Raw genomic sequence first — 26090 nt, forward strand, 5'->3', positions numbered from 1 at the left:
GCCATGCACCCCAAAATGATGATTTGAGCCAGGTGCTGGTGGCTCACTCCTCTAATCCCAGCTGATTCAGGAAGCTGAGATCTGAGTGTTTTGGTTCAGAATCAGCCTGTGCAGACAAATCAAGATACTCTTATTTCCAGTTAACCAGCAAAAAAGCCAGGACTGGAGATGTGGCTCAAGTGTGAGCCGTGAGCTGGAAAAAGCTGAGCTAGGTCTTGAATTCAAGCCCTAGTGTTGGCACACACACACAAATGATGTTTTGGTCCACAGTGAAGCATACATAAGGTTGTAGCTATTACATTGAAATTGAAAAATCCTTCATGCTGTTGACATCATAGAGATGTAGTGCAACCGATTATTTATGTGTTTGAGGATATGCTAGTCATATGAAACTATATCACTGAAGTGATGAAGACAATTAATCTGTTGCTATGCTAGCTTTCAACAACAAAGTATTGCTAATACTGTTCTGTAGTATTCAATGTAAAACTTTTCTAAAGCTGGCCCCTGCCATAAAGTTATATAGTTGTATTTACCCAATTTGCTTTTAACTTGTTTTGCCCTGTATTGATCACACCTGTAAATCCCCCACCTTTCATCCTGTTTTGCCACCTAGTTTGTGGTCTCCAGTGAAGATCAAAATGCCCTAACCTGTTGTGACTGACACTTCTTGGAAGTAACAAGCCCCTGTAGTTGACAGCTTAGAAGTAACAAGCTCCTATTGTTAAGCTAAAGGGAAAATTCCTGTAGTTCTTGAGTATATAAGCAGCCTTCTGAGGTGGCCTGGGACTGCATCTTGAGATCCTGAACGGCAGTCCTGACATGCCAGTGTAAAATCTTTTTAAGTTTTTATCCGAGTGTCTCATTGCCTGTCAATCCGGGACCTCATAACAATCACATCCAATTTTATACGGAACATAGTTCTTGATAATGACAGTAAATAACTGTGTTTACCGTACCTTTTGTTGTTATCATATAGTATACTCTATTTAGAACAAAGTTTATGTATTTATGCCTAGTTACACTAGCAGCAGCCTGGTACATTTGTTTACCACATCCCTGGAGTCACGTGGCCAGCCACATGGAGGGATGGCCCAGTACCGCCTTGGTTTGTGTCAGGATGTTATACAATGTTGGCATGAAATTGCTTAACTGGAGTTTACAGAACACATCCTTATTGTGAAGCAATACAAGGCTGTATTTCATATTATCACCTAACTTAATCTTCAGTGCATTTCTGGGGCAGGTCCTTCTTGGCACTCTGATGCTCCACGAAAGCTAATCTTCCTGCTCTTATCTGCTTCTGGTCACTTGCAAAGTTAGTTCTAGGTACTCTTTGATCACTGCTCTCCGTGTTCTCCAATGAGTTCTATTGTAAAGAGTCTTGGCCCAGACATCTGAGCTTCACTATGACTTGTTTCTCTTCGTTTCCTAGTAAGTCCCCAAAACAAAACACTTCCACCAGGCAGAGAAGGTTAGTGATCTGGCTTGGTTACTTTAGACCACCATTACTTGTCCCTCTGGGGCAATGGAGGAAGCTTTGTTTTATGTGCATAGACTTATCACCAGGGATAGCACCGTAAATACTTGCCGATGAGTGATTACTTTGGGTAGGGAAACTTACACCTAACTGCCTCCAACGAGGATTCTACCAAGTGCTGAAAGCAAGCCAAAGGAGTGGGCAAGCAAGGAAAAAGCTTCATAGAGGTGATAAGGACACTGATCCTTTAAATCACCCCAACTCCTTTCATTAGACCTCACCAAGAAGGTCCTGCCGAGGCCCAAGCTTCAGCCTCGCCCCCCAGGCGCGACGCCCGGCCGCTCACCCAGGGAGCCTTTTTGTAGTTTTTTCCCCGTGGCTCCGCCCACCATGGGGGCGGAAGTGGGTGTGCTGCGGGGCGGAAGCGCCAGGTGTGGGCGGGTCTTATGCGCGCTCCCTCAGCTCTCCCACTCCCCCAACACCCCGCCCCTCCGGCCCAGACCGGAAATGAGGTCAGAGAGGGAAACTCCGCCGGGGAGTCTCGGCCCAAAAAGCGGCGCCCGTCGGAGCTGGCGGCGGCAGCGGGTGAGGGGGAGGAGTGGGGTTGAGCGGGCCGGGGTTCCTGCTCCGTGGCCGAAGGTTATGGGGACCGTGGGCTGAGGGTGGAAGGCCGAGAGCACGGCGAGGCCGCGGCGGCGGCGGCGGCGGCGGGCGGGCGGGGCGAGCGTGGCCCGGGCCTTGCGATTCGGGGCCCGTCCCTCATCCCAGGCGGTGCTGTCGCCTTCGGGCCAACGGTCCCCTCGTCCGCTCCTCTCTCCTCCCTTCTGGCCGGCCACCGCGGGAGGGCTTGGGGGTCCCCGAGCCGCGGCTAGCCCTCGGGGACCGGCCAGCCCAGGGCCGGACAGATGAAGAGTCTTTTCGCGACACGGCCAGGTTGCCGGGACTTGATTTTAGGCGGTTTCTGCCCTAGCGGAGCCGACCCTCTGCGCCCAGTAAGCCCCGAAGAGGAACCGAGCCCCGACGACGCCCCAGCTCCCACCCCTCCGACCCTGCGCCCGACTTTCCGAACTTGCTTCCAACGAGTGACTCAGCCTGACCTCTCTGCCGGGGGGTGGCGGGGGGCGGCGGGGGGCGTGCCTGCGCTCGGGGAGCCGGTAGGGATGGGCCCCGGGCGAGGCCGGAGGTGTGGGGGGCCCGGGGTTCTTCTGTCACTTCCTCCGAATTTCAGTCTTGGAGCCCAGAGAAGATTACACACAACCATTCGATTTTTGTTTGCCGACTTCCTCTCAGGTTAATGTTTTTGCAGTTCTGCGTTTTTAAAAGCAGTTCTTTACTGGGGAGGCTTGGACATGCTGCTCCCACTTGTTTATTTTGGTTTAAGGGTAGTGGATTCCAAACCCCAACTATGATGCTTTAAACTACTACTTAAGGCTTACAACCTTGTGGCAGTTTTAGTGTGTGTGTGTTTACATTAGAAGTTTTGTTCGGGTGGTAGTTTTGGAGCTAGGTGTGGCCACAAGTGTGACACATAAGCCAGAGTACTTGTCTGCCTTTGAATTGAGTGACATAGGAACAGTGTGAGAAAGTTTCAGAAACTCCTTTTGCACAGGGTGCCAGTGGTTCACACCTGTAATCTTAACTACTCCAGGGGCCAAGACCTAGAGGATAGCCCTGGAATCTCCATCTCCGATTAACCAGCAAAAACATACTGAAGGCATGGCTCAGGTAGTAGAGGGTCAGGCACGAGCAAGCAAGCAGAGTGTGAGGCTCTGAGTTCAATCCCCAGTACTGCATACATGAAAAAAACCTTTTACAACATAGGAACTATATGAACAGTGTATGAGAGCTTTACACTTTCATTATAGTCTTAAATACTTTTAGGTTCAACAGGGTTTTGGAAAAAGTACTGATTGATATATATTTTGTTAGTTGTGTTACAGATATATTACATAGCTTGAAAATTACCTCTACTATTCTTATTCCTTGGAAGCTTTGCCTCTGAAATGTAATAGTTTGAGAAGAATATTTTAGTTTGACTAGAAACATTTTGTAGGAAATGAGTAGGATATTTTGGAAAGCAATTAGCCAGAAATCTTACACTTCCCATGTTCCTGTCATTATATTCTATTTTTGTGTGATTTGGGGACTCTTAAAACACAAATGAGGACGATCGGAATGAGGAAATGAGACTAAAAATAACTAATTATTGAAAAATAAATGACATTCTGTAAGGTTCAAATGCTAGCAACTTTTAGATGACAGTTGCTACTGGGATAGTATCAAACTTAGGCTTTTTTTTCCTGTTGTGCAGACAAACCTGGGTCATGAGAGAACTTGGATAACTAATACTCAAGCCATCTTCCCCAAAGTGTATCACTAAGTTCTCTTTCTGTTCTCTGCCATGTATATTTCTACTAGCTATTGTAGGTAACAGAGCGGTCTTTCATTGTCAATACTGTAGCATGACTGGATCCCACCCTGTTATCCCAGCTCTCCTTAGAGCTGTGTGATTTCCTGTTCCTGTCTGAGCATTTTCTAATCTTTTTGGATTTTATCATCAGCTAATTGAGTGACAAGTTTAATTGGAGAAAAGGGAAAGATCTATTCCCTTGAGTTTGTTTTTGCTGATATCCTAGTTATCTATAAGTGGTTGACTTTATGTACTTCAGGCCATGTTGACTTCAGGCATTTAACAAGAGCCAGGACCTATTTTTAGTGGCTTAAGAGAACATAGGTGGGAACAGTGTACTAAGTGTAGTCAGATGAAAGGTGTCTAATTTTTTGTTGACTGGGAAGACTGCAGTGCCATGATTGTTTTTATAAAATTATTGTAAAACAACAGGTCCTACTCAGGTTTTCTTTTTCACCTATGAACTTTCCCTTTTTGTTTTTTGGCAGATGTGGCCTCATGGATGAGCTGGTACATGACCTAGCCTCAGCCTTGGAGCAGACATCTGAGCAGCATAAACTTGGTGAGCTGTGGGAGATGACCCTGAGTCCCCGGCAGCAGAGGCGGCAGCTTCGGAAACGCCGAGGCCGGAAACGCAGGTCTGACTTTACTCACCTGGCGGAGCATACCTGCTGCTACAGTGAGGCCTCTGAGTCAAGTCTGGATGAGACCATCAAGGACTGTCGAGAAGTGGCCCCAGCTACCAATTTCAGTGACTCAGACGATACCATGGTGGCCAAACGACACCCAGCTCTCAATGCCCTAGTAAAGAGTAAGCAGCATTCTTGGCATGAATCTGACTCGTTTACTGAAAATGCACCTTGCCGACCACTCAGACGCCGGCGGAAGGTGAAGCGAGTGACATCAGAAGTGGCTGCCAGCCTTCAGCAGAAGTTAAAGGTGTCAGATTGGAGCTATGAGAGAGGCTGCAGGTTCAAGTCTGCTAAGAAGCAGCGTCTGTCCCGCTGGAAAGAGAATACTCCCTGGACCTCGTCGGGCCACGGATTGTGTGAATCAGGAGAAAGCAGGACTTTCCTAAGCAAAACAGGAAGGAAAGAAAGAATGGAGTGTGAAGCAGATGAACAGAAACAGGGCTCTGATGAGAACATGTCAGAATGGTGAGATCTCCCTTCCTAGGTCAAAAGTTTTCCTGTATAATTTTACCAAAGTGAAAATCCATAGTCTTGTAATAGGTCCTACTTTATTTCAAAGCTTTCACTCTAGTATTACTTTTATAGCCTGCCTTTAGTCAACCAGTAATCAGTCGCCACAAGAATCTATTTCCCTATGTCAGGAACACTATGTGTAATAGGAACAATGTGATTCTAAGAATGACCTAAATATGTTCCTCATATGCATAACCAAGAATTTTATTTTAAGAAACCATTTGATGCTGTTTATGCTGTATAGTTCATTCTTACCTATGATGCCGTTCTTTAGAAGCAGGGAGAACATAGATTGGTCTGGCAGTTGATAAATAAACCGTCTTAGTAAGCTGCCTTTACCCTTTAAGAATATGGCTTTAAATATTTTTGGGCTGTACTTATGTTCTCTAATACTTATAATTTGACTATATTGAGTGTATTTCTTTTTCATTATTATTATAAAGGTAATATACAGAGAAGTTACAGTTATATAAGCCAGTTAACGAGTATGATTTTTTTTGGACAATGTCTTCTCTTCCCTCCCTTTTTCCCAATTTTTCCCTCCTGTTCCCACCAACAGATTGTATAGTTGATATTCAACATAGCATCTGCTGAGTACCACTGTATTGAGTGTTTGTTCTTACGGTAAGCATTCAGGCTGTCTGAACATATGATGAACATTGAAAATAACTAGGTTGAATCCTGCTAGTCTTAAACCACATATGATCAAGCCAGAGAAATTTTTTCTCCAGTGGGTGCACATTTAAAATGTTGGTGTGATTTTTTTAAATGTAGTTTTCTTAAAATGTTGCTGTAATTTTTTCCCACTTAGATAGTCCTAGCAACATTGGTAGTTTCCAGCTTGATACTTTTGTATTATGATATCTGTTTCTCAGAGAAGATGCTGTTGGTATTTGGGATAGTTTTTCGTGGGTCACTCACTACAGGATATTTAGCATCTTTACTTTGTTCCCTTTTCATCGTTTGAACCCAAATGCCTCCAGAGACAGCCTCTAAATGGATTTTTTTTTTTTTTTTTTTTTTTTTTTTTGCCAGTCCTGGGCCTTGGACTCAGGGCCTGAGCACTGTCCCTGGCTTCTTTTTGCTCAAGTATAGCACTCTGCCACTTGAGCCACAGTGCCACTTCTGGCCGTTTTCTATATATATGGTGCTGGGGAATCGAACCCTGGGCTTCATGTATATGAGGCAAGCACTCTTGCCAGTAGGCCAGATTCCCAGCCCTCTAAATGGATTTTGAGTATTTGGTTGAGACCTTTGTATTCTATTATTTTTAATAGTGCTTGGTATTTGTTGAACACTGTGTAAGGTTAGTGTATGTGTGGCAGGCACTGTATCCTGTGCTTAATGGATAATCTTATTTAATATTTGCAGTTCCACTACTTGTATTTTACATAAGAGGAAACTTAAAGTTAAGAGAATGTAGGTAGTTTTCCCAAGGTTATCCAGTGACTACATTGAGACTCAAACCCTACTTCAGGATAACATTTTTACTGTATTTTGGTGCTTATACGTTTTCTTGACCCTTTTTTGTCTTAACTTTTTTTCTTTTTATGACTTAGGACTTTCTGCAGTTTGTCTTAAGATCAAAAGACTTAAGTCTTAGGTACTTTGAGATTTATAAACTGCTACCTTTTTTTTTTTTTTGGTCAGTTGTATGGCTTGAACTCAGTGTCTGGGTTCTGTCCTTGTGCTCTTGCTCAAGGCTACTTTGAGCAACAGCCATTCCTGTTTTTCTGGTAGTTAATTGGAGATAAGAGTCTTATGGACTTTCTTGCCTGAACTAGCTTCAAACTGCAATCCTTAGAGCTCAGCCTCCTGAGTAGTTAGAATTACAGGTGGGAGCCACCTGCATCTAGCTATGGCTTTGAACTCTTGCTCCTTTGGCCTCAGCCTTCTTTTTTTTTTTTTGGCCAGTCCTGGGCCTTGGACTCAGGGCCTGAGCACTGTCCCTGGCTTCCTTTTGCTCAAGGCTAGCACTCTGCCACTTGAGCCACAGCGCCACTTCTGGCTGTTTTCTGTATATGTGATGCTGGGGAATCGAACCCAGGGCCTCATATATATGAGGCAAGCTCTCTTGCCACTAGGCCATATCCCCAGCCCTGGTCTCAGCCTTCTGAGTGCTGGGTTTATAGATAGTTTGTGCCATTATACCACACCCGTTTTTGTTTTGTTTTGTTTTGTTTTTTGGTCTTTAGTGCTACAGATTGACCCTAGAACTTTGTGTATGCTAGGCAAGTTCTTTACCATTGAGCTATATGCACGGCCCTGCCTCAGTTATAAACAGAGCTATCAGTAGAGTATAAGTAGACAGTAGTTTGTGATTTGGATGTTATTCCCTCTTGAGTTGGTTCTGGCAAAAGTACCTTTTTTTCCTCCCTATATTAGAGTTTCCTTTCAAGAATCGTGTGTGTGTGTGTGTGTGTGTGTGTGTGTGTGTGTGTGTGTGTGTGTAATTTAGGGCCTTGGCCTTATGTGCTCTACCACTTGAACTCCATCAGCCCTCCAAGAATCCTTGTGGTTATTTTAATTTATTCACATGTAGATCACAGTATTGAGCTGTACTTTTTACCAGTGATATTGAGGATTATATGAGTCATGTACTGGTGGCTCATATTGGTAATCCTAGCTACTCAAGAGGCTGAGATCTAAAGAATGGCAGTTTGAAGCTAGACTAGGAAGAAAAGTCAGTGAACCACCACTACCACCACCACCACCAAACAAAGCCAGATTAGAGGCATGGCTCAAGTAGTCAAGCTTTGCCCAAGCAAGCAAGCTGAACAAAAACACAAGTCTCTGAGTTCAAATCCTAATACTAGAAAAAATAAAAGAGAAAGGGGGGAGGGAGGGAAGGAGAGAGGGAAGGAAGGAAGGAAGAAAGGAAGGAAGGAAGGAAGGAAAAAAGGAAGGAAGGAAGAAAGGAAGGAAGGAAGGGAAAAAAGATTGAAATTTGATCATTGCTTAGTCTAGTCAGTGGATAGAATTTCTTCAAAACAAAACACATGAATTTTTTTTTTTTTGCTTTCTGTTTCTGTTCTTCCTTTAATTCTTTACCAACCAATCCTTCATGAGTCCTGAAGAACCAAAAGTGGGTATGCTATAATAGTGCTTTTTGTTTGTTTTTTTTTTGGTCGTGGGGCTTGAACTCTGGGCCTGGATGTTGTCCCTAATCTCTTCAGCTCAAGGCTAGTACTCTACCACTTTGGGCGACAGTGCCACTTCCTATAATAGTTTTTTATATATCTTCATAAGATCAAACTATTTTTTAATCTTTTTCTGTGATGTGAATATTCTAAAATGGGACAACTCTTGCAAAATTATTATTGTTATTATTATTATTATTTTTTTGCCAGTCCTAGGGCTTAAACTTAGGGCCTAAGCACTGTCCCTGGCTTCTCTTTGCTCAAGGCTAGCACTCTGCCACTTGAGCCATAGCACCACTTTTGGCTTCTTCCGTTTATGTGGTGCTGAGTAATTGAACACAGGGCTTCATGCATACTAGGCAAGCACTACCACTAAGCCACATTCCCAGCCCCACAAAATTAATTTGTTAGAAAATTTATTCAAATTTTTCTGACTTGCAGTTATTAATTTAGCAATCATAGCTCTAGTCTTCCCTTAAAAAAGTGCTATCCTTAAATATAGTTCTGGGTTTATTTCCTTCTGTACATGAATTGGTTGGATGTTGGGCCTGAAGTCACATTCAGGAGCTTTCCTAAGGTGATGTATTAGAGGCTGATCTTACAGGAAAGAAAATATTCCCTTCTCTTGGAAGGCAAGTGACAAAGATAGAGTGCTAAACCTCCCCCCTCCTTCTCCAGCCCAGGCTGACCTTCGGCAGCCCCTTGGTGCCTCTTGTTTTCTTATTTTTATAGAAAATCAATGTCCCTTCTGACACAAACAATAGCTCAGAAGCAAGAATAAATGGGAGAATGCTGAGATCTCTGTCCATCACCTCTCATTTTAACTCCCCCAAACTCTTTAATTATGAGCATGCTTGCTCCAGGTGTATGTGACAGTGAGATTGCTAAATGAGGACCATTTTAACCAAAGATTGGGTAATCAATAACATTCTATAACAGTAGCTTGTTGGATCAATAACATTCATTATTTCATGGTTAAGGTAAGTAGCCTCCTTTGCAAGTGGAGGTCATTAATCAGGGGTTACTGGAGCTGTGGAAAAGAATATATTTGGTAGGTTGGTGATGTCCTATTTTCTGTTCTGTAAATAGAGTTGTTGACTCAGTGTATTCACTATTGTTGCAATTGGTAGTCTTCATTTGAGAGCACTGAGAGGTATCACAGTGTGCTTTTATAGGTTTATTCCAAGTTCTGCTCATTTATCCTTAAGAACAGCTAGTGATGGATACAATATTTGAAGGTCTCTCTTGCAAAAAAGTTCCACCACTTGAGTTTCCTTTTTTTCCTTTTCTTTGATGTACCAGTATGGTGGCTTGAACTATGGGTCTTATGCTTTCACTCAACTTTTTCCACTCATGGCTGACACTTTACTACTTGAGCCATACATCTACATCTGGCTTTTTGATGATAAACTGGAATAAGAATTTCTTGGATTTGTCTACTTGATCTAGCTTCAAATCTAGATCCTCAGATCTCAGCCTCCTGAGCAGCTACGGTTATAGTTGTTAGACATAATACTCCGCAGTGATCTTCCTCTTGAAATAAATGTTAGGATTATTCTGTGGCTCCAGAGGAAGAACCTAGGACCCAGATAAAAACTACAGAGAATTAAATGTTGCTTTGGTATAAAAATCTTAACATTATAAAAATTAGAACTTAGAAGAACTGAAGTGACTTGCTGTACTAGGTGAAGACTTTAAGGTGATCACAGGAGGGATCCAAACTTGAGCCTGAGGACCACTTAACATTATAGTAGAGTTGACAAGTGTCAGGGTTTTTAGCCGCCCCCCCCCCCCCCCCGCCGTGGGAGAGATGGGGAAGGGCACAACTAGATGAGCCAAGAAAGGAAAGGAAAGGGTCAATAGACCGCCCTCACTCAGCCCTCCCTCACTGGAGGACAATCAGATGTGCCTGGGTGATAAGTCAGCACAAGAACTTGGTTTATTGAGGAACTACATACAGCTAAATAGGGCACAGGAGCCAATCAGGTCAAAGATCGGCAGGAAGGGGAGGGGTGTACATGCACCTATCTAGGGACTGTGAGGGGAGGCATGAGCTGTCCGTCAAAGGTGGAAAAGCCAGGGACCAATCCTAGAGGTGGCCTAATTTTCCATCATGTGCCATCTTAGCCACACATGGTCCCAAGGCTGGGAGGCGGGGCCAGCTAGTTGCCTCTTTCTGATGTAACATGCCCTGGCATGTCCCACAGACAAGGATGAACTAAAACCTAAGGATTCTTGCAACATGAGATCTTGTTGCTTCTTTACAGTTAAAACCTGTCTCCAAGTGGATGACATCTTACGTTAAGAGACACCTGACAAGCAGCTTTACCTACCCACTAGAAAAATTAGGAAAAACTAAACATTTGCATACTCACATCACCAGAGACTAGGATTGGGCGTTTGGCCTGTTGCCAAGATTTTCATGACACCACAAGGCTGATAGTATTGTTAAACGCAGTTGGAGGCTGATGTCAGCAGTGCTGATCCTACCCTGAAAGTGCAAGGCCTGATGTCCTTTCTCCACAGGCAGTCTTTGGTCCAGAAACGTAAGGTTTGCCTCAGTCAGAAAATTGCATAGCTCAGCTGCTCTCTCTACAGAATGTTCCATCGTTTACTTCCTATGTGGAGGCCACGACTCCCAATGTATAGGGAGTCTTGGATAGGGAGGGATAGTATTTTTCATGTGTATGTTTGTGTTTGGGTATAGGAGACAGTTATGGGATATTGAGTCCTAGGAAGTAGGATGAATCTTACTATTGGTATGACCAATAGATGGTACTGTTTTGTATGTCTCGGTATATTATGGACTCCTAGAATGAGATTAGAATCAGACCATGAGGATTAGGAGATGATCTGATCTCAGTCTCATATACCTATATGAGATAAAAGCCTGCTAGTAATACTGACAATTACATATGGCTCTGCATGTCCTTTTGGTCAGTTGTAGCTCTGAGAAGACCATACTATCTATAGAGAATGGAATCGAAGATAATTCACCTATATACCCTTTCTGTTGAAAAATATGAACAAGAGACCTCAACACATTCTGCACAATTAGAAGGGGATGTTCTCAAAGTTGAGAGGAAGAACAAACTTAAGAAGATGATTGCCACTGGGAACAAAAAGTGTATTTTAGGAAATCGTCATCAATTTAAAAAGATAGCCAGTCATGGTGGTATGACTCCCAGAGCTTGGGAGTCTAGAGCAGGAGGATTTCAAGTTCAAGAAAGAAAAATGATGAAAAAATTTAAGATGTGTATATAATAGTAAAACAAAGGGCAATTCCTTCTGTAGAAAACTTGGTTGATGAGGTGAGAAATTTTGAAGTTTTCCCAAGATGCAGAGAGGAAACAAGTGTGAGAGAAAACTAGATCTGGAGGATAGAGTTTGTGAGTAAGTAAACATCCCAAGCAAGAAGCCAAAGTATTAGAAAAGCAGAATTTAAAGATAAAACTAAAGAGAATGGGGGGGGGGAGAGAGAGAGAGAGAGAGGAGAGAGAGAGAGAGAGAGAGAGAGAGCGAGAGAGAGAGAGAGAGAGAGAGAGAGAGAGGAGAGAGAGAGAGAGAGAGAGAGAGAGAGAGAGAGAGAGAGAGAGGAGAGAGAGAGAGAGAGAGAGAGCGCCGAGCACTTAAATATTAGAAGGAATGGTCAGATTTGAAGAAAAAACAGAGAAGATAAATATACTGGTATCTTTTTTACAGTATTAAGGGTAAGAGGTTACATTTGAGTATTGCTTCACTCCCCCACCCCTATCCTGAAGTTTGCAATGTAGCACAAGATACTTCATGTGCAGAGGCAACAGATAAACATTCTCAGAGATGCAGGACTCAGAATATGTGCTCATCCACCTCAAGGTGAATGATCATTAGCTCCAAGAATAGGTTAGTCTTAAAAGGATGGGTAGACTTTTCTGAGTTCAGTCCTCAGTTCAATGTTAGAGACCTGATGAAGATCATCTTGATCTTGGTATACCTGGCTGCATTAGTTACATCGTTGAACCTGTAAACTGGAGAAGTTGCCACCTTTGTTCATGGCACCATCTGAATAAAACTAAAAAGGAAATTTCTTCATTATCTGTTCTCTTACCATATGGGGGAGATTTTGGAATTGAAGGAGAAATTTCTCTGAATGACCATTTGGTCATGTGTGTTGTGACTATTAGAACTTCAATTTTATGTGGTTAAAAAGATTCTACTTGTACCCAGCAAAAAAGACTGGAAAAATAAGTAGAGCAGAGATGTCTGCAGATAGTAATTTAGGAGTGACATTTTACTTTTTGTTTTTCTGAATTCTAAACAATTTTTCATTTTGTTACATCTTATGTATATATGTATGTTTGTATTTATTTATTTAGACAGGGTCTTGCTATGTAGCTGGCTGGCCCTCCAAGTTGTAAATTTCCTTCCTCAGGCTCTTGAGTGCTAGGATTCAGGCGTATCACCACTCCCTGCTTTGTTTACTTTTAAATATATATGTATATATTGATAGACATAGATATATACTATAAATAGATGTAAAAGATACCTATTATTAAGCTCCTTGGTTAATAAAATTTTACATGGGAAGGGAAATAAACCAGGGGAGTAGGGGAATAGCTTTCTAATACCAACTTTTTGTTAGAAGTGATAAATGAATTCTCTGCCTTTTCATTGTAATTGAGTCAATAAACTATTCTTACTCAATTCTAAATGTACATTGTGTCCTGTGGTTTGGAGTAAAAATGGTTAGCTCTCAGGTCAGAGGAGGAGCTTAGCTTTCCTTTCCTTCCAACTGTGGGAATTTGGACAGATTTCTTGAAACTAAAAGCAACTATGTAGAAGTAGAAAGGAGGGAATTATTTTCAAAAAGGCACTGTTCCAAAGACACTGTATTACCTATTGCAGAGAAACTCTTACTCTAAAAAAAACTCTTACTCTAAAATGTCATTGCTCTAAACAATACCTGTTTATTATCTTCTGCTTCTTGAGGCCAGGTGTCCAGGAGTGGCTTGGCTAGGTAGTTCTTATTATCTAATAAAGTTACAGGCCCACTGTTGAGGTTAAGAGGCAAGGAGCTGTAGTTCTCTCAAAGCTCAGCTGGTGTTGAAGACTTCCAGGATAACGCACACTGCTCTTGGTAGATCTTAATTTCCTCACAAGGTGGTAGAGAAGGACTATACTAACATATAAAATAACTACAAGTTGGAGGCTAGATATTAGAGGCTGGTTACCACAGATGGCTATTAACTTGTCTGATTTTTTTCCCCCCTAACCTAATGTGATGTTACACTCAGTAATAGAACAGTAGTTCTTTGCCCCGCCCCTGTCTTTGTCTTTGATGATACATTTCAAGACTCATAGTGGATAAATTACACGGAACCCCACACACTTGTACCACTGTGATTTTTTTTTCCCTACATGTTGATACTTAGAATTTTTTGTTGTGGTTATTGTTCATTACTCCAGGTCAGGTTTCTCAACTTGGGCACTACTGACGTTTGGGTCTAGATAATTCTCTGAAGTGGTTAGTATCATCCCCAGTTTCTATTCACTAGATGCTAGTAGTTTTATTAATTCCTCCTTACCCCTTCAAGTCATGATTATCAAAAATGTTTCCAAGGGCTGTGTGTGAAGCTTGTGTGTAGCTCAGTGTTACAGCATGCATAAGGCCCTGGGTTCAATTTCCTGCACTGCAAGTAAAACAAAACAAAACAAAGAAGTAAACCAAAAATAACTCAACTTTCTGGATGTTGGCAAATGACCTCAAGAAGGCCACGGAAAATTGGCCTCAGTTCACAGTCACTGGATTTTGCTTCATTGCCTAAGTTTCAAATCAAGAAAACTTAGATTACAAGGTTGATCTTTTCTATAGAACAAATACATATAGTTTTAAAACTGAGATTTTTTTTTCTTATTAGAAAATGATAACCTTTGACTACCCCTAAAAAGAACAAACAGTTCATTTTCAGAACTTGAAAAGAAGAGCATCTTAGAGATGAAAGTCCATACCTGAGTTTGTAATGTTTGGTTATCAGTGTTTGTTCTGAATTGTTTCAGTGGAGGTGTTTGAGTAGTTTTATTAGACTCAGTTACTAATGTACGTGTGTGCAGATGACTACAGTGCCCAATTATCTGGTCCTTGAGAGTGCCTCTACTTACAAAGATGCTCTGGTGGAAAGATTAGGTAGATATGTGATAAAACAAAGGAAGCAAATGTTACTGGCAGAGTCTAAGTGACGGGGTGTGGTGTTAACTTCTTTTAACTGTTCACTGTGTTTGAACATTTTTCATAATGAACTATTGGCTGGAGGACCAGTCTGCAGAACTGCTAATGAATTGACTTTCTTTACATTTCTGTTACTTCAGTTGCATATTTTTCAGTTGCCTTTCTAACAGTATTGTAAGTAGATAATACAGTTGGTAGTTCAAAATTGGCTCTAATTTTGTATATTATTTAAATGATTTTGAATAAAGTACAGAAACATTTTTGAGGGCTGGGGATATGGCCTAGTGGCAAGAGTGCTTGCCTCGTATACATGAAGCCCTGGGTTCAATTCCCCAGCACCACATATACAGAAAATGGCCAGAAGTGGCGCTGTAGCCTTGAGCAAAAAGAAGCCAGGGACAGTGCTCAGGCCCTGAGTCCAAGCCCCAGGACTGCCCCCCCCCAAAAGAAACATTTTTGAGTTAAGAGCATTGTAGAGAAGTATGAAGTATTATCATTTTTACTCATGAATATTTTCATACTTACAAAATGGATGGCTTCCTCATTACTATAAGATTAAATTCTAGGCTTATAATATTGCTTATTATTTGCAGAATATTGGTTATGGGAAAGTATATTGTCTACTTCTTTATTCCTTTCTCCTACTGTTTTGACTAAATGTTAGCTGTGGTGCTGGTTATACCTGTCTTATAAATACTTAACAAATGCTTGCTTGCCTGCTTGCTTTCTCTTTCTTGTAATGGAAGACATTTATTTCTTGTTTTTAAAATTGATATTATAAAGGTGATGTACAGAGGGGTTTTAGTGATATAAGTCAGGTAAAGAGTACATTTCTTTTTGGACAGTGTAACCCCTTCAAGTTTTTCCTTCTCATCCCCACTCACAAGTTGTATAGTTCATTTTCAGCATACTATCTAGTCAGTATTACTGCTAACAAATGCTTCTTAAATGACTAAATGAAGGTCTAGGAGAAATAGTGGGAGAAATCTTTTTCCCTCCTTTTTCTGATAAATATTCCAAATCCTCCCAATTTGAGATTGGATTTTTATTTTGTAAGGTCCAGTCCTGGGTCTTGAAATTAGGGCCTGGGTGCTGTCTCTGAGCTTTTTTTGTTCAATATCAGCACTCTTATCTTTTGAGCCACTGCTCTACTTCCTAGTTTTTGGTGGTTAGTTGGAGATAAGAGACTCAAGGACTTTCCTACCTGGGCTGACTTCTGCCATCCTCAGATACCAGCCTCCTGAATAGCTAGGATTATAGGTGTATGCTATGGGTACCCAGAAGTATTGAATTTTTTAAAAAACAATGGATAAGTTATTTGCAAGGCTAATATTTTTTCCATGACAGTTTAGAAATAGTATATGCAAACTGTTTAGAGGTTAGAATCTCATAAATGATGAGAACAGGGAGTACTGGGAAACTGGAGACAAAGGTAGGCATTGGTTGTAAGAGAGGACAGGATCTCATTATTTGCTTATTTGCATGATTTTCTTGTTCATTTCATCTGGAGATTCATAAAGGCCAGGTGTCTGACTTCCTGGCTCTGTTTCAGGGGACTACAAACAAAATGGACATGAAATTGGATCAAATGAGGAACAGAGGTTTTTTTCCCTTGCCTAGTAAAAGGACTCATGGCTAAGCCAGGCACCAGTGGCTCATGTTTGTAATCCTATCTCAGGAGGCTGAGATCTGAGGATTGCAGTTTGAAGGCAGCCTAGGCAGAAAAAAAATCTCTAAGACTCTTATCTCCAGTTAACCAGCAAAAAGCCAAATCTGGAGCTATAGCTTAAATGGTAGAGTGCCAACCATCAGCCATCAGTGAACAAGTCAGTGCCCAGGCCCTGAGTTCAAGCCCCATATTGGCATTTAAAAAAAAGGAGGCTGACAACTTTTAAACTTTGGATTTGTAATCTACAATTTTTTTTTTGCCAGTCTTAGGGCTTGGATTCAGGGCCTTAGCACTGTCTCTGGCTTTTGTTTTTGGTCAAGGTTAGCATCCTACCACTTGAGCCACAGCTCCCACTTCTGCCTTTTCTGTGTATGTGGTGCTGAGGAATCGAACCCAGAGCTTCTTGCATGCTAGGCGAGCACTCTACCACTAAGCGACATTCCAACCCTCTACAAATGTTTTAAAAGAGAATTGTCGGGGCTGGGGATATGGCCTAGTGGCAAGAGTGATTTCCTCATATACATGAAACCCTGGGTTCAATTCCCCAGCACCACATATACAGAAAACGGCCAGAAGTGGTGTTGTGGCTCAAGTGGCAGAGTGCTTAGCCTTGAGAAAAAAAAAAAGAAGCCAGGGACAGTGCTCAGGCTCTGAGTCCAAGCCCAGGACTGGCCAAAAAAAAAAAAAAAGAATTGTGTTTACTGAAAAATTTGAGCTTATTGTGAACTGCATATTAAATTGAATTAGTTAAGTTTACATTTTTATAATGTCTAAATTATTTTAAAAATTGTAATATTTGAGGCAGAAATGAATGAAAACTGGAAACCTTTGACCTTGATCAGGTCTACCACTAGATCAGGTTATTTAGTATTTGTATGCAAGCATGCCATAAAGCTCTCACGTTTGTGTGCTACATGTGATTACATTTTTACAGTGAAATTTATACTATTCTGAGGAAATAGGATTATCAAATGGCATGAGAGAATGCATTTGTTTCCACATATTGGAAGAATGATGTTTGTGTTTTTATGATGAAAATACATCCCTTCCTAGCTTAATATCTTAAACTCCTGAGGCTATTTCTATGATGTCATTGTCATTACTTTAGTTAACTGTATGTAGGGAACTCTAGAAACATTCAATCCAGTATCTTTTAAGAATTGTGAATTCTCTTAAAATGCCATGAATAAAATAATATGAAAAGTACATTGACAGAGTGCTGTCACCTTGCTCCATCCAACAGATACTTTTTGAGCCTGCCCCTTTTATTTAGAATATGAAGAAATAATGAATTCCATGTTTAAAAAACAAAACAAAAAAAAGGTAAGCCAGGTGCGCTTGTGGCTTGTGCTCGTAATCCTAGCTACTCAGGAGGCTGAGATCTGATTGCGGGTTCAAAGCCAGCCTGGGCAGGTAAGTCCTTAACACCACCAGTCTCCATGGAAGTGGCATTGTAGCTCAAAGGGATAGAGCACTAGCCTTGAGTGAACAGGCATGGAGACAGCATCTGGGCCCAAGTTCAAGCCCCATGACCAACAAAAAAGAATAATGAAGTAATAGTTGTGCTTCATATATATACAAGGCTCTGGGTTTGAGCAACACAATAAAATGATATAAACTTTTAAAAAAACTTAAAAAAGAAGTAATGAACAGTACTATGCAAGTAAGATTCGGTAGAGTTAGACCACTTTATTGAGATTTGCTAAAAATACAAAAACGTCATTGAGTTTAGCAGCTCAGTGAACACAGCACCTTGAACTAAGAAATGAAAGAATACAGTAATTGATGAAGATAGCTTCTGAATTCCACTGCAGAGCCCTTTGAAGATTCTAGTAGTATAGTTGAGAAATGACCTTTGAGAATCTTCTCATTTACCTATACACAGGAAAATAAAATGAGGCTGATAGAATGGTAGAGTGCATGCCTAGCATGCATGAAGCCTTGGGTTCTATTCTTCACTATCACATTAACAGCAAAAGCTGGGAGTGGTGCTGTGGCTCATGTGGTAGAATGCTAGCCTTGAGCAAAAGAAGCTCAGGGACAGTGTCCAGGTCCTGAGTTCAAGCCCCAGGATTGGGGGGGGGGGGAAGAAAAGAAAGAAAATGAAAGGACCTATACAGAAGTAGTGTTCATTTTGGGATCTTGCTATGTCAGCTTTCTTGCATCTGTTACCCAAGGACAAGCTTAAATGAGGAAAAGCAGTGTGATTAACTTAACCAGCTCTTGAGGACTTAGTGTTGGCAAGCTATTTGGAAATGTGACAAAATACAAAATATTTTCAGATTTTTGATCCAGGAATGTAGATTGAGATTTTGCCAAGCCTGTGCCTTCTGTGGCAGAGTGAAGATGCTTTTTCATTCCTTTGGTTTCTTTTTTTTTTTTTGGCCAGTCCTGGGCCTTGGACTCAGGGCCTGAGCACTGTCCCTGGCTTCTTCCTGCTCAAGGCTAGCACTCTGCCACTTGAGCCACAGCGCCACTTCTGGCCGTTTTCTGTATATGTGGTGCTGGGGAATCGAACCTAGGGCCTCGTGTATCCGAGGCAGGCACTCTTGCCACTAGGCTATATCCCCAGCCCCTTTGGTTTCTTTTATCTTCAAGAAATAGACTAGTTTACAAGGAAACATTCCCAGTCATGGATAATAACTAACATTGTAAAGGATAGAGAAATTTTTCTTGAACCAAACGAATCAAATCAAGTGAAGATTGGGTGTAAGAACAATGTAAGAAGAAGCAGAATCAATCATTAGAACAAAAGTTTTAATTCAGTGAGTCAAAATGAAGTTTTTTTTTCTGGGATCAGGACTTAAATACAGTAGCCTGATGCTTTCACTCATTGGTTATCCTTCTACAAACTGAGCCACGCCTTCAACCCCAAATTTGTTTTTTATAATCTTAGTTTTTAACCTTAATTCCTTTTTTTCAAAATGAGTCTTGTGTATATGTTTGATATTAAGATAGACACAAAATTTTAGAAAATAGGACTTTGCCATATGTTTTTCTTTATGGATTTATTTTCTGTTTGTAAGTAGAAGAAAACTTGAAGTGCTAGCTGTCTTTGAGGTCAGGAGAAGCGCTGGGGTTTGAACCTAATGCTCTCACACAACCTGTGTTTGCTAAGTTTGCCTTTCACCACTTAAGCCATAACCCCAGCTCAAGGTGCTAGACATCTTATGATTGTATAGCTTCATTTGAAAGTGATTCTTGGAAGTATTTAAGAATAAAATTATTTTTTAAATTTGTTAAATCAGGTTGAGATTACTTATATGTATCTTAATGTATCAAGTTAGGTTGAGATTACTTATATTTGTTATCTTATTCTAAACTAGTAGAGTAACTTTAGACATTTTTAAGTACATTGAAAAATGCCTAAGGAAAAGTTTTAGATTTCTCCTCTTAGGTTTCTTTGATTTGAGGGAATGGTTTCCCTGTGAAATCTGAGTGACTAGCATGCAGGGTTGAAATTAGAGAAGCTTGGGCTCTTTCCACTTGAAAACCAGAAGAGTATATAGTGGTTTTTAACTGGAGTTGATACATTCTCTTGTGTCTTACTCTTTTTTCAGTGAAACCAGCAGTGTGTGTAGCAGCAGTGACACTGGGCTCTTTACCAATGATGAAGGACGGCAAGGTAATCTTGACCCCAGCTTCGGGACATTGATTCTAGTAACTCTAATAGGAGTGACTTACTGAGAATATGATGGTGGTCTGTGGCAGTGGTTCTTAAACTTTAAGGCATATGAGAGCCACCTGGGCATCTGTTAAAACTGCAGATTCCTGAGCTCCTAGAAATCAAACTGCCCTGGAGCCTGCAGTTTTTATATGTATCTGAAGTGGTTCTTACAGAGTAGCTCAGGTTTTGAGAATTGTTGGTCTAGAGGGTTAAGAGTATGTAGGTTGGTACTTGGAGAAGTTCTTTTTTTTTTTTTTTTTTTAATAGAACCAGGTATCTTCATGCATTACTTACTCTTCTTTGTTGGGAGGGAGAGCATGTTGTTCTTTTACCAAGGGAGAATTTTTCCTTATTTATAAATGATTGCAATGTTCTTGGCAAGTATATTAAGTAAATATCTTCTTTCTTAAGTTGAAGCTTTTTTAGGGGGAGGGGTAGTACTGAGATTTGAATTCAGGGCCTATCGCTTGATAAGCAAGACTCTACTGCTAAACTATGCCTCCAGCATCCTTTTGTTTCTTTCTCCAGTGCTTGTGATTGAGCCTAGGGCCTTGGGCATATGAGGCAAATTGCTCTGTGAACTGAGAACTGAGCCACATCCCTAGTCCATGTTAAAACTTCTGAACATTATAGTCTGTGAATAAAGCACGTATATGTTAATTACCAATTCTTTATTTTTTACTATCTAAATAGTAATTTGAAACTTTGTAGTGTATATATAAGGGCATTTAACAAAATTCTTGTCCTCTATACTTGTTCAAGGTCACAATACATATGTACCAATAAGAATTTCATAAGTTTTCTTAACCTATGTGAGGAATTTAAACATCTCTAAAATCCTTTTATTTTTGTTATGGGAGAATTTTACTTATAAGTGATTATAGTAGTCTAGGTGGGTATATTATATAAAATTGCCTTCTTTCTTAAATTAAAACTTTTTGTTGTTGTTCAGATTAAACCAATGGCCCAGTAATTTTTCTCCAAGAGTTAAATGATTACAAGACAGAGGTACTGGTCACAAGTCCAGAATGATCTAGTTAGGTTCCTCAGAAACTCAACCATCCAAATCCTGAGAAACTGGTGTGTGTGTGTGTGTGTGTGTGGTGGGGGTGGGGGGAGGATTTATCTATATACCATGGCATGTAGCCATGGAGACAATTTAATCCCTATGGAATTATTGAGCTTCTTACTATAATTGTGGTTGTTTAGATTATATTTCTGTCATTAAAAAATATTTCTGTCATTTTAGAAGGTTAGGTATATTTGGAAACTGTGTACAGGTAGACTCTATCTTAAGTTCTTTGCTTTTTGTCTTGTCTTTTCTTTTGAGATAGAGTCCTGCTGTGTATTCCAGGCTGGTCTGGAATTCTCTATTCTGCCTCTTGCCTCCTGAGTGCTGGAATTAATAGGTATGCACCCTTATGACTGTCTTCTAGTTAGGGGCTTGATTCTGTGATTTCATACCAAGAAAGTCTGATTGTCTTCCATAAAGACTATGGTACAAACCATTCAGAATTACTGATATTTACCTCTTGATTTTACTACAGTGCTGTGAAGTAGCATAATTCACCTTTTAAAGGTTGTGATGCCTAATTGTATAGAAGTGTGAAAGCTTATACCTATTACAGCAAATCAAGTTTTTAACCTTTGGATCATGTAGTAATGATATCTTTTTTTTTTTTTTTGGCCAGTCCTGGGCCTTGGACTCAGGGCCTGAGCACTGTCCCTGGCTTCTTCCCGCTCAAGGCTAGCACTCTGCCACTTGAGCCACAGCGCCGCTTCTGGCCGTTTTCTGTATATGTGGTGCTGGGGAATTGAACCTAGGACCTCGTGTATCCGAGGCAGGCACTCTTGCCACTAGGCTATATCTCCAGCCCCTAGTAATGATATCTTCATTTATCGTGAAAAATTATAGAATACTCTGTAGCCTCAGCTCTGCTCTTTTTCTTTGTTTCAGTTTTATATATTCAGGTGATTCATTCAGAGATATATATTCAGAGATGCTAAGAATTCTCAGCCCAAAGCTGTTATTTCCTGCTTTCCTTCCTTTGTTCATGTTGGTCTCTATCTCGGTCTCAGAAACCTTTCTTGGGATGGGTTGTCTCATTCTTCAACAGCCCTTTCCCTTTCCTCCCCAGGGCTTGTTTATGGACTATATCAATGTGTTTTCTTGCTCTCTATTTCATGTTGGGTTTAGCTAATAGGAGGCATAATAAGACTAGAGAGAAATTGATTAGGTTTGTATCCGTCCCACAGTTTTATTATAACAGTGCTTCTTTTAAAAAATTTTTTTTTTAACATTTCTTTTTTTTTTTGGCCAGTCCTGGGCCTTGGACTCAGGGCCTGAGCACTGTCCCTGGCTTCTTCCCTCTCAAGGCTAGCACTCTGCCACCTGAGCCACAGCGCCCCTTCTGGCTGTTCTCGGTAGGAAGGGAGACCTTTCCTCTCCCCTCTCAGTCTTGAACTTGGATCCTGGAGTATTTCTTTCTTTCTTTCTTTCTTTCTTTCTTTTTTTTTTGCCAGTCCTGGGCCTTGGACTCAGGGCCTGAGCACTGTCCCTGGCTTCTTCCCGCTCAAGGCTAGCCCTCTGCCACCTGAGCCACAGTGCCCCTTCTGGCCGTTTTCCATATATGTGGTGCTGGGGAATCGAACCTAGAGCTTCATGTGTAGGAGGCAAGCACTCTTGCCACTAGGCCATATTCCCAGCCCTATAACAGTGCTTCTTAAAAAACCCCAAACTTCTAGTGGCTCACTACATTTATTTCTTACTATGAAGGTTTGCATTGACTGTGGTTCAAATGATCTTGCCTGTGGTTCAAATGATCTTGCCTGGGCTTAACTGCTTTCCAGACTTCTAGTTACATCAACTTATTGTGTCTTATGTTGGCTAAAGGAGGAATGGCTATATACAACATGGACTTCTTATGGCAGAGACATAAATGCCAAATTACCAAGCCAGACCAGACCATGCATATATATTTAAAAACTCTTGCCTAAGTCACAACTGCTAATATTCTACTACTTACAGGAAGTCATGTGATCAAGCCCAGTGTCAATACAATGAAAAAGTGTGATTTGCCTAAAGGGGAAGACACTGTGGACTTGAGTGGCAAAAGGCAAAGGATGTGGATGAATCATTCTAGTACAGGGAGGTGATAATCGAATAATAACGAAGCCTATCACATTGGATTAAAGCTCTCCCTGACTCCCTTTCTTCTGAATTTTGCTCCTCTGTTGAAGACCACCTGTTGGGTAGCCTCAGCCTAAAATTGCATTTTCTTCTTTGGCTCTAATAACTATTCTTTCCTTTTTTTCCAGGCGTAATAATGTTAAAAACTCTGCTGTACTGATTCTAGGCTTCTGCCTCTTTTGGTAGTTGCCTTGTTCTTTATAAGTAGTCACATCACTGAAGTGTCCTTGAGTATCCCATTTAAGTGTACAGTTTTCATGAGAGAAATTTAGACTGACAGTCCTTACATTTTTGTGTATGTGCTTTGGTAGCCCCTTGTACCTATTGCTTCTTCTTTTTTTAACTATCTACCATATTATAGATAGTGTGTAGTGTTTTCCACTGAAGCTTTCCAAAGGGAGGAATTATTTTATTACTTTATGACTATGATACCTAACACATTTCCTGCTTTTTGCTTTTTTTTTTAACCAGTCCTGGGGCTTGAACTCAGGGCCTGAGCACTGCCCCTGGATTCTTTTTGCTTAAGGCTAGCACTCTACCACTTGAGCCACAGCGCCACTTCTGGCTTTTCTGTATATGGTGCTGAGGAATCGAACCCAGGGCTTCATGTATACGAGGCGAGCACCACTAGGCCATATTCCCAGCCCCACATTTCTTGCTTTCTAAAAAGCTCCTAATAAATACCTAGTAAGAAAACATGATAAGGAGAATACGCTCCTTTTCTTCTCTGGACAAAATTGTACCCAGAATCCAAGCTTATAAGAACAACTGAATCTATCTGGTTATAGCAAGACACTAGAGGAACTAAAGATGGGGAGCCTGATCACTCCCCTTCCCCCTGTTTCCTGGCAGCACCCTTTATAAGAAGTTCCTGCATCAGGCATTGTAGTGAATTAATATTGAGAACTACTGGTCTTGATCTCACAAGGTAACTTCTAGTGCAGTGAATCCTTTTTTCTTAATAACTTATACTACTTATATAAGGGAAGGATTTAATTTGCACATGTTTATAATTTATCCAAATCAGTTTCACCCTCTCCCTATTTATCTCTCTCCTTTTTCAGAACAGTTAAGAAAATTTTCATTAGTCTATTTTTTTTTTTTTAAATCAGTGATAGAGCTTGAACTTAGGGCCTGGGCTACTGAGCTTTTGCCCTCAAGGGCAAACTCTGCCACTTTGAGCCACAGCACCACTTCTGGTTTTCTGGTGGCCAATTAGAGATGAGTATCACAGACTTTCCTGCCTGGGCTGGCTTTGAACTGGGATCTTCAAATCTCAGCTCCTGAGTAACTAGGATTACAAGCGTGAACCACTGGCACCTGGCCTACTGAGTCCTTTTTCTATTATTGTAAATCATGAATAGATATTTGAGAACTGAAAAAAATCCAACTATAATTTGTCATTTGTCATCAGAAAACCTGATCTAAGTAGAGAGTCTATTTCAAGAATTGTCCTAAGGAGAGTTTCTGGGTAAGAAAGGAATGAACACGGGCTGGGAATGTGGCTTAGTGGTAGAGTGCTGGCCTAGCCTGCATGAAGCCCTGCGTTCAGTGCCTCAGTACCACATAAACAGAAAAAGCCGAAAGTGGCGCTCTAGCTCAAGTTGTAGAGTTTTAGCCTTGAGCAAAAGAAGCTCAGGAACAGTGCCTAGGCCCTGAGTTCAAGCCCCAGTACTGGCAAAAAAGGAGAAAGGAATGAACATGGAAGGATAGAGTGATTGTGGTTCATCAATACTTCATGTTTATAGAGTAGTAATTTTTAAACATGGTCCCTAGACCAGCTTAGTTTTTTGAGGAAACTTATTAGAAATGCATATATTTGGTCTTACGTAAGCCAAACTCAGAAATGAGGGTAGTGCTTAGCAGTCTGTGTATTATCTCCCATGTGTTGCAGTCCTTTGCTATCTCCCTCCTATTTCCCCTCTGTTTACATGAGACTTCTTGGTGTTCCTAGTGCAAAAAGTGTAAAAATTGAGCTCTTCTCTTTCAGAGGGACAGTTGTTTATAGTTTGTGTTTATATCGGACCACTTTGAGTAACTTGTACAGTGGCAATATCTGCTTCTGTTCACTAGAGTGCATCTTTTACTACTCCTTTTGGTGGTTTTCACATTGATTTGAGACTTTCACTAACTTGAGTGCTAGTGGCGTTCTGTGACTGTCATGTCCTGAGAGGCTTCCTTGGGGTCCAATATATATTAGAGAATGAATGTGCTGTGGGTTTCTTTAGATGTTCTTGTAATTTCCTTCATCTTTGCAGTTTTGAAAGGGGACGAGGTAGCAAAAGGAAGCTACCTTCTTTATTCTTATCTATCTTATTGGGAGGAATAAACTAGTGGAAACTGAAAAACTATTAATATAGCTAGTAGGAAGATGTTTGAATCAAGAGTCTAGATAGATAGGTCTAGTTGTGACTATCATTCATGAACAGTGTAACTTTGGGCAACATGACATAACTTTTTGGAGATCTTTAGGGAATTATATTGTTATTTAATGAGATACCAAGGATTAAACAAGGTAAGGCAAACATATTATGAGAAATGCAACTACAGGAAAAGAAAATAAAACACCAAAAGATAAGTTACTTTCAGCAGGAATAGCTAGTTTTGGACCAAAGTGAACTTGTGGCTGTGAACCCCTAAATTTGTATCTAGCATAGAGAATGGTAAGAAAGACAGTTTATCTTTTGTGGGAAAGGCTTCAGCTTTGGGTTAAAATTCTGGTGTCATCATTTACTAACCTAGCCTTAACTTCTCTATGGGCATTAGAAGGCTTGTTATAAATTGGAATTAACATAGGGATTGGAATGGATTGCATTTGTAGATTTTTAGTGAGGACTAAAGCAGCAGTCTTACCAGTTTTCCAGTCCAGTCTAACACAGAATAGCATTCATATGAAACTATTTAGTATTTCAGTTTTCATCGAAATATGTCTCAAGAAGAAGGGCCAGACAATTTTTGGTACTTCAGTTTATTTGAAAATCTAATCAAGCTAGGCACCAGTAGTAGCTCATGTCTGTTACTTCTAGCTACTCAGGAGGTTGAGATCTGAGGATTGAGGTTGGAAGCCAGCTCAGACAGAAAAATCCCCATGAATTCTTTTATCTCCAATTAACTACTCAAAAAC

At 40.8% G+C, this 26090-nt stretch overlaps 1 protein-coding gene across 5 annotated transcripts in view; it reads left to right on the forward strand.

Annotated features, from left to right (window-relative positions):
* Positions 1-1991: 1991 nt before the first annotated feature.
* Positions 1992-26090, forward strand: part of Gpatch2l (G-patch domain containing 2 like) — a 48461-nt gene continuing 24362 nt past the window's right edge. For all 5 annotated transcript variants that reach the window (XR_007213212.1, XR_007213211.1, XM_048362439.1 and 2 more), the window contains exons 1-3: positions 1992-2065; positions 4379-5047; positions 19670-19734. Coding sequence is in view for 3 of the 5 variants with exons in the window: in XM_048362439.1 (XP_048218396.1) it covers positions 4389-5047; positions 19670-19734 (724 nt within the window). In the remaining 2 variants the exon portion in view is untranslated. The remainder of the gene's footprint in view (positions 2066-4378; positions 5048-19669; positions 19735-26090) is intronic.

This window comes from Perognathus longimembris, chromosome 14, assembly GCF_023159225.1.
Source record: "Perognathus longimembris pacificus isolate PPM17 chromosome 14, ASM2315922v1, whole genome shotgun sequence".
NCBI classification, from domain to species: domain Eukaryota; kingdom Metazoa; phylum Chordata; class Mammalia; order Rodentia; family Heteromyidae; genus Perognathus; species Perognathus longimembris.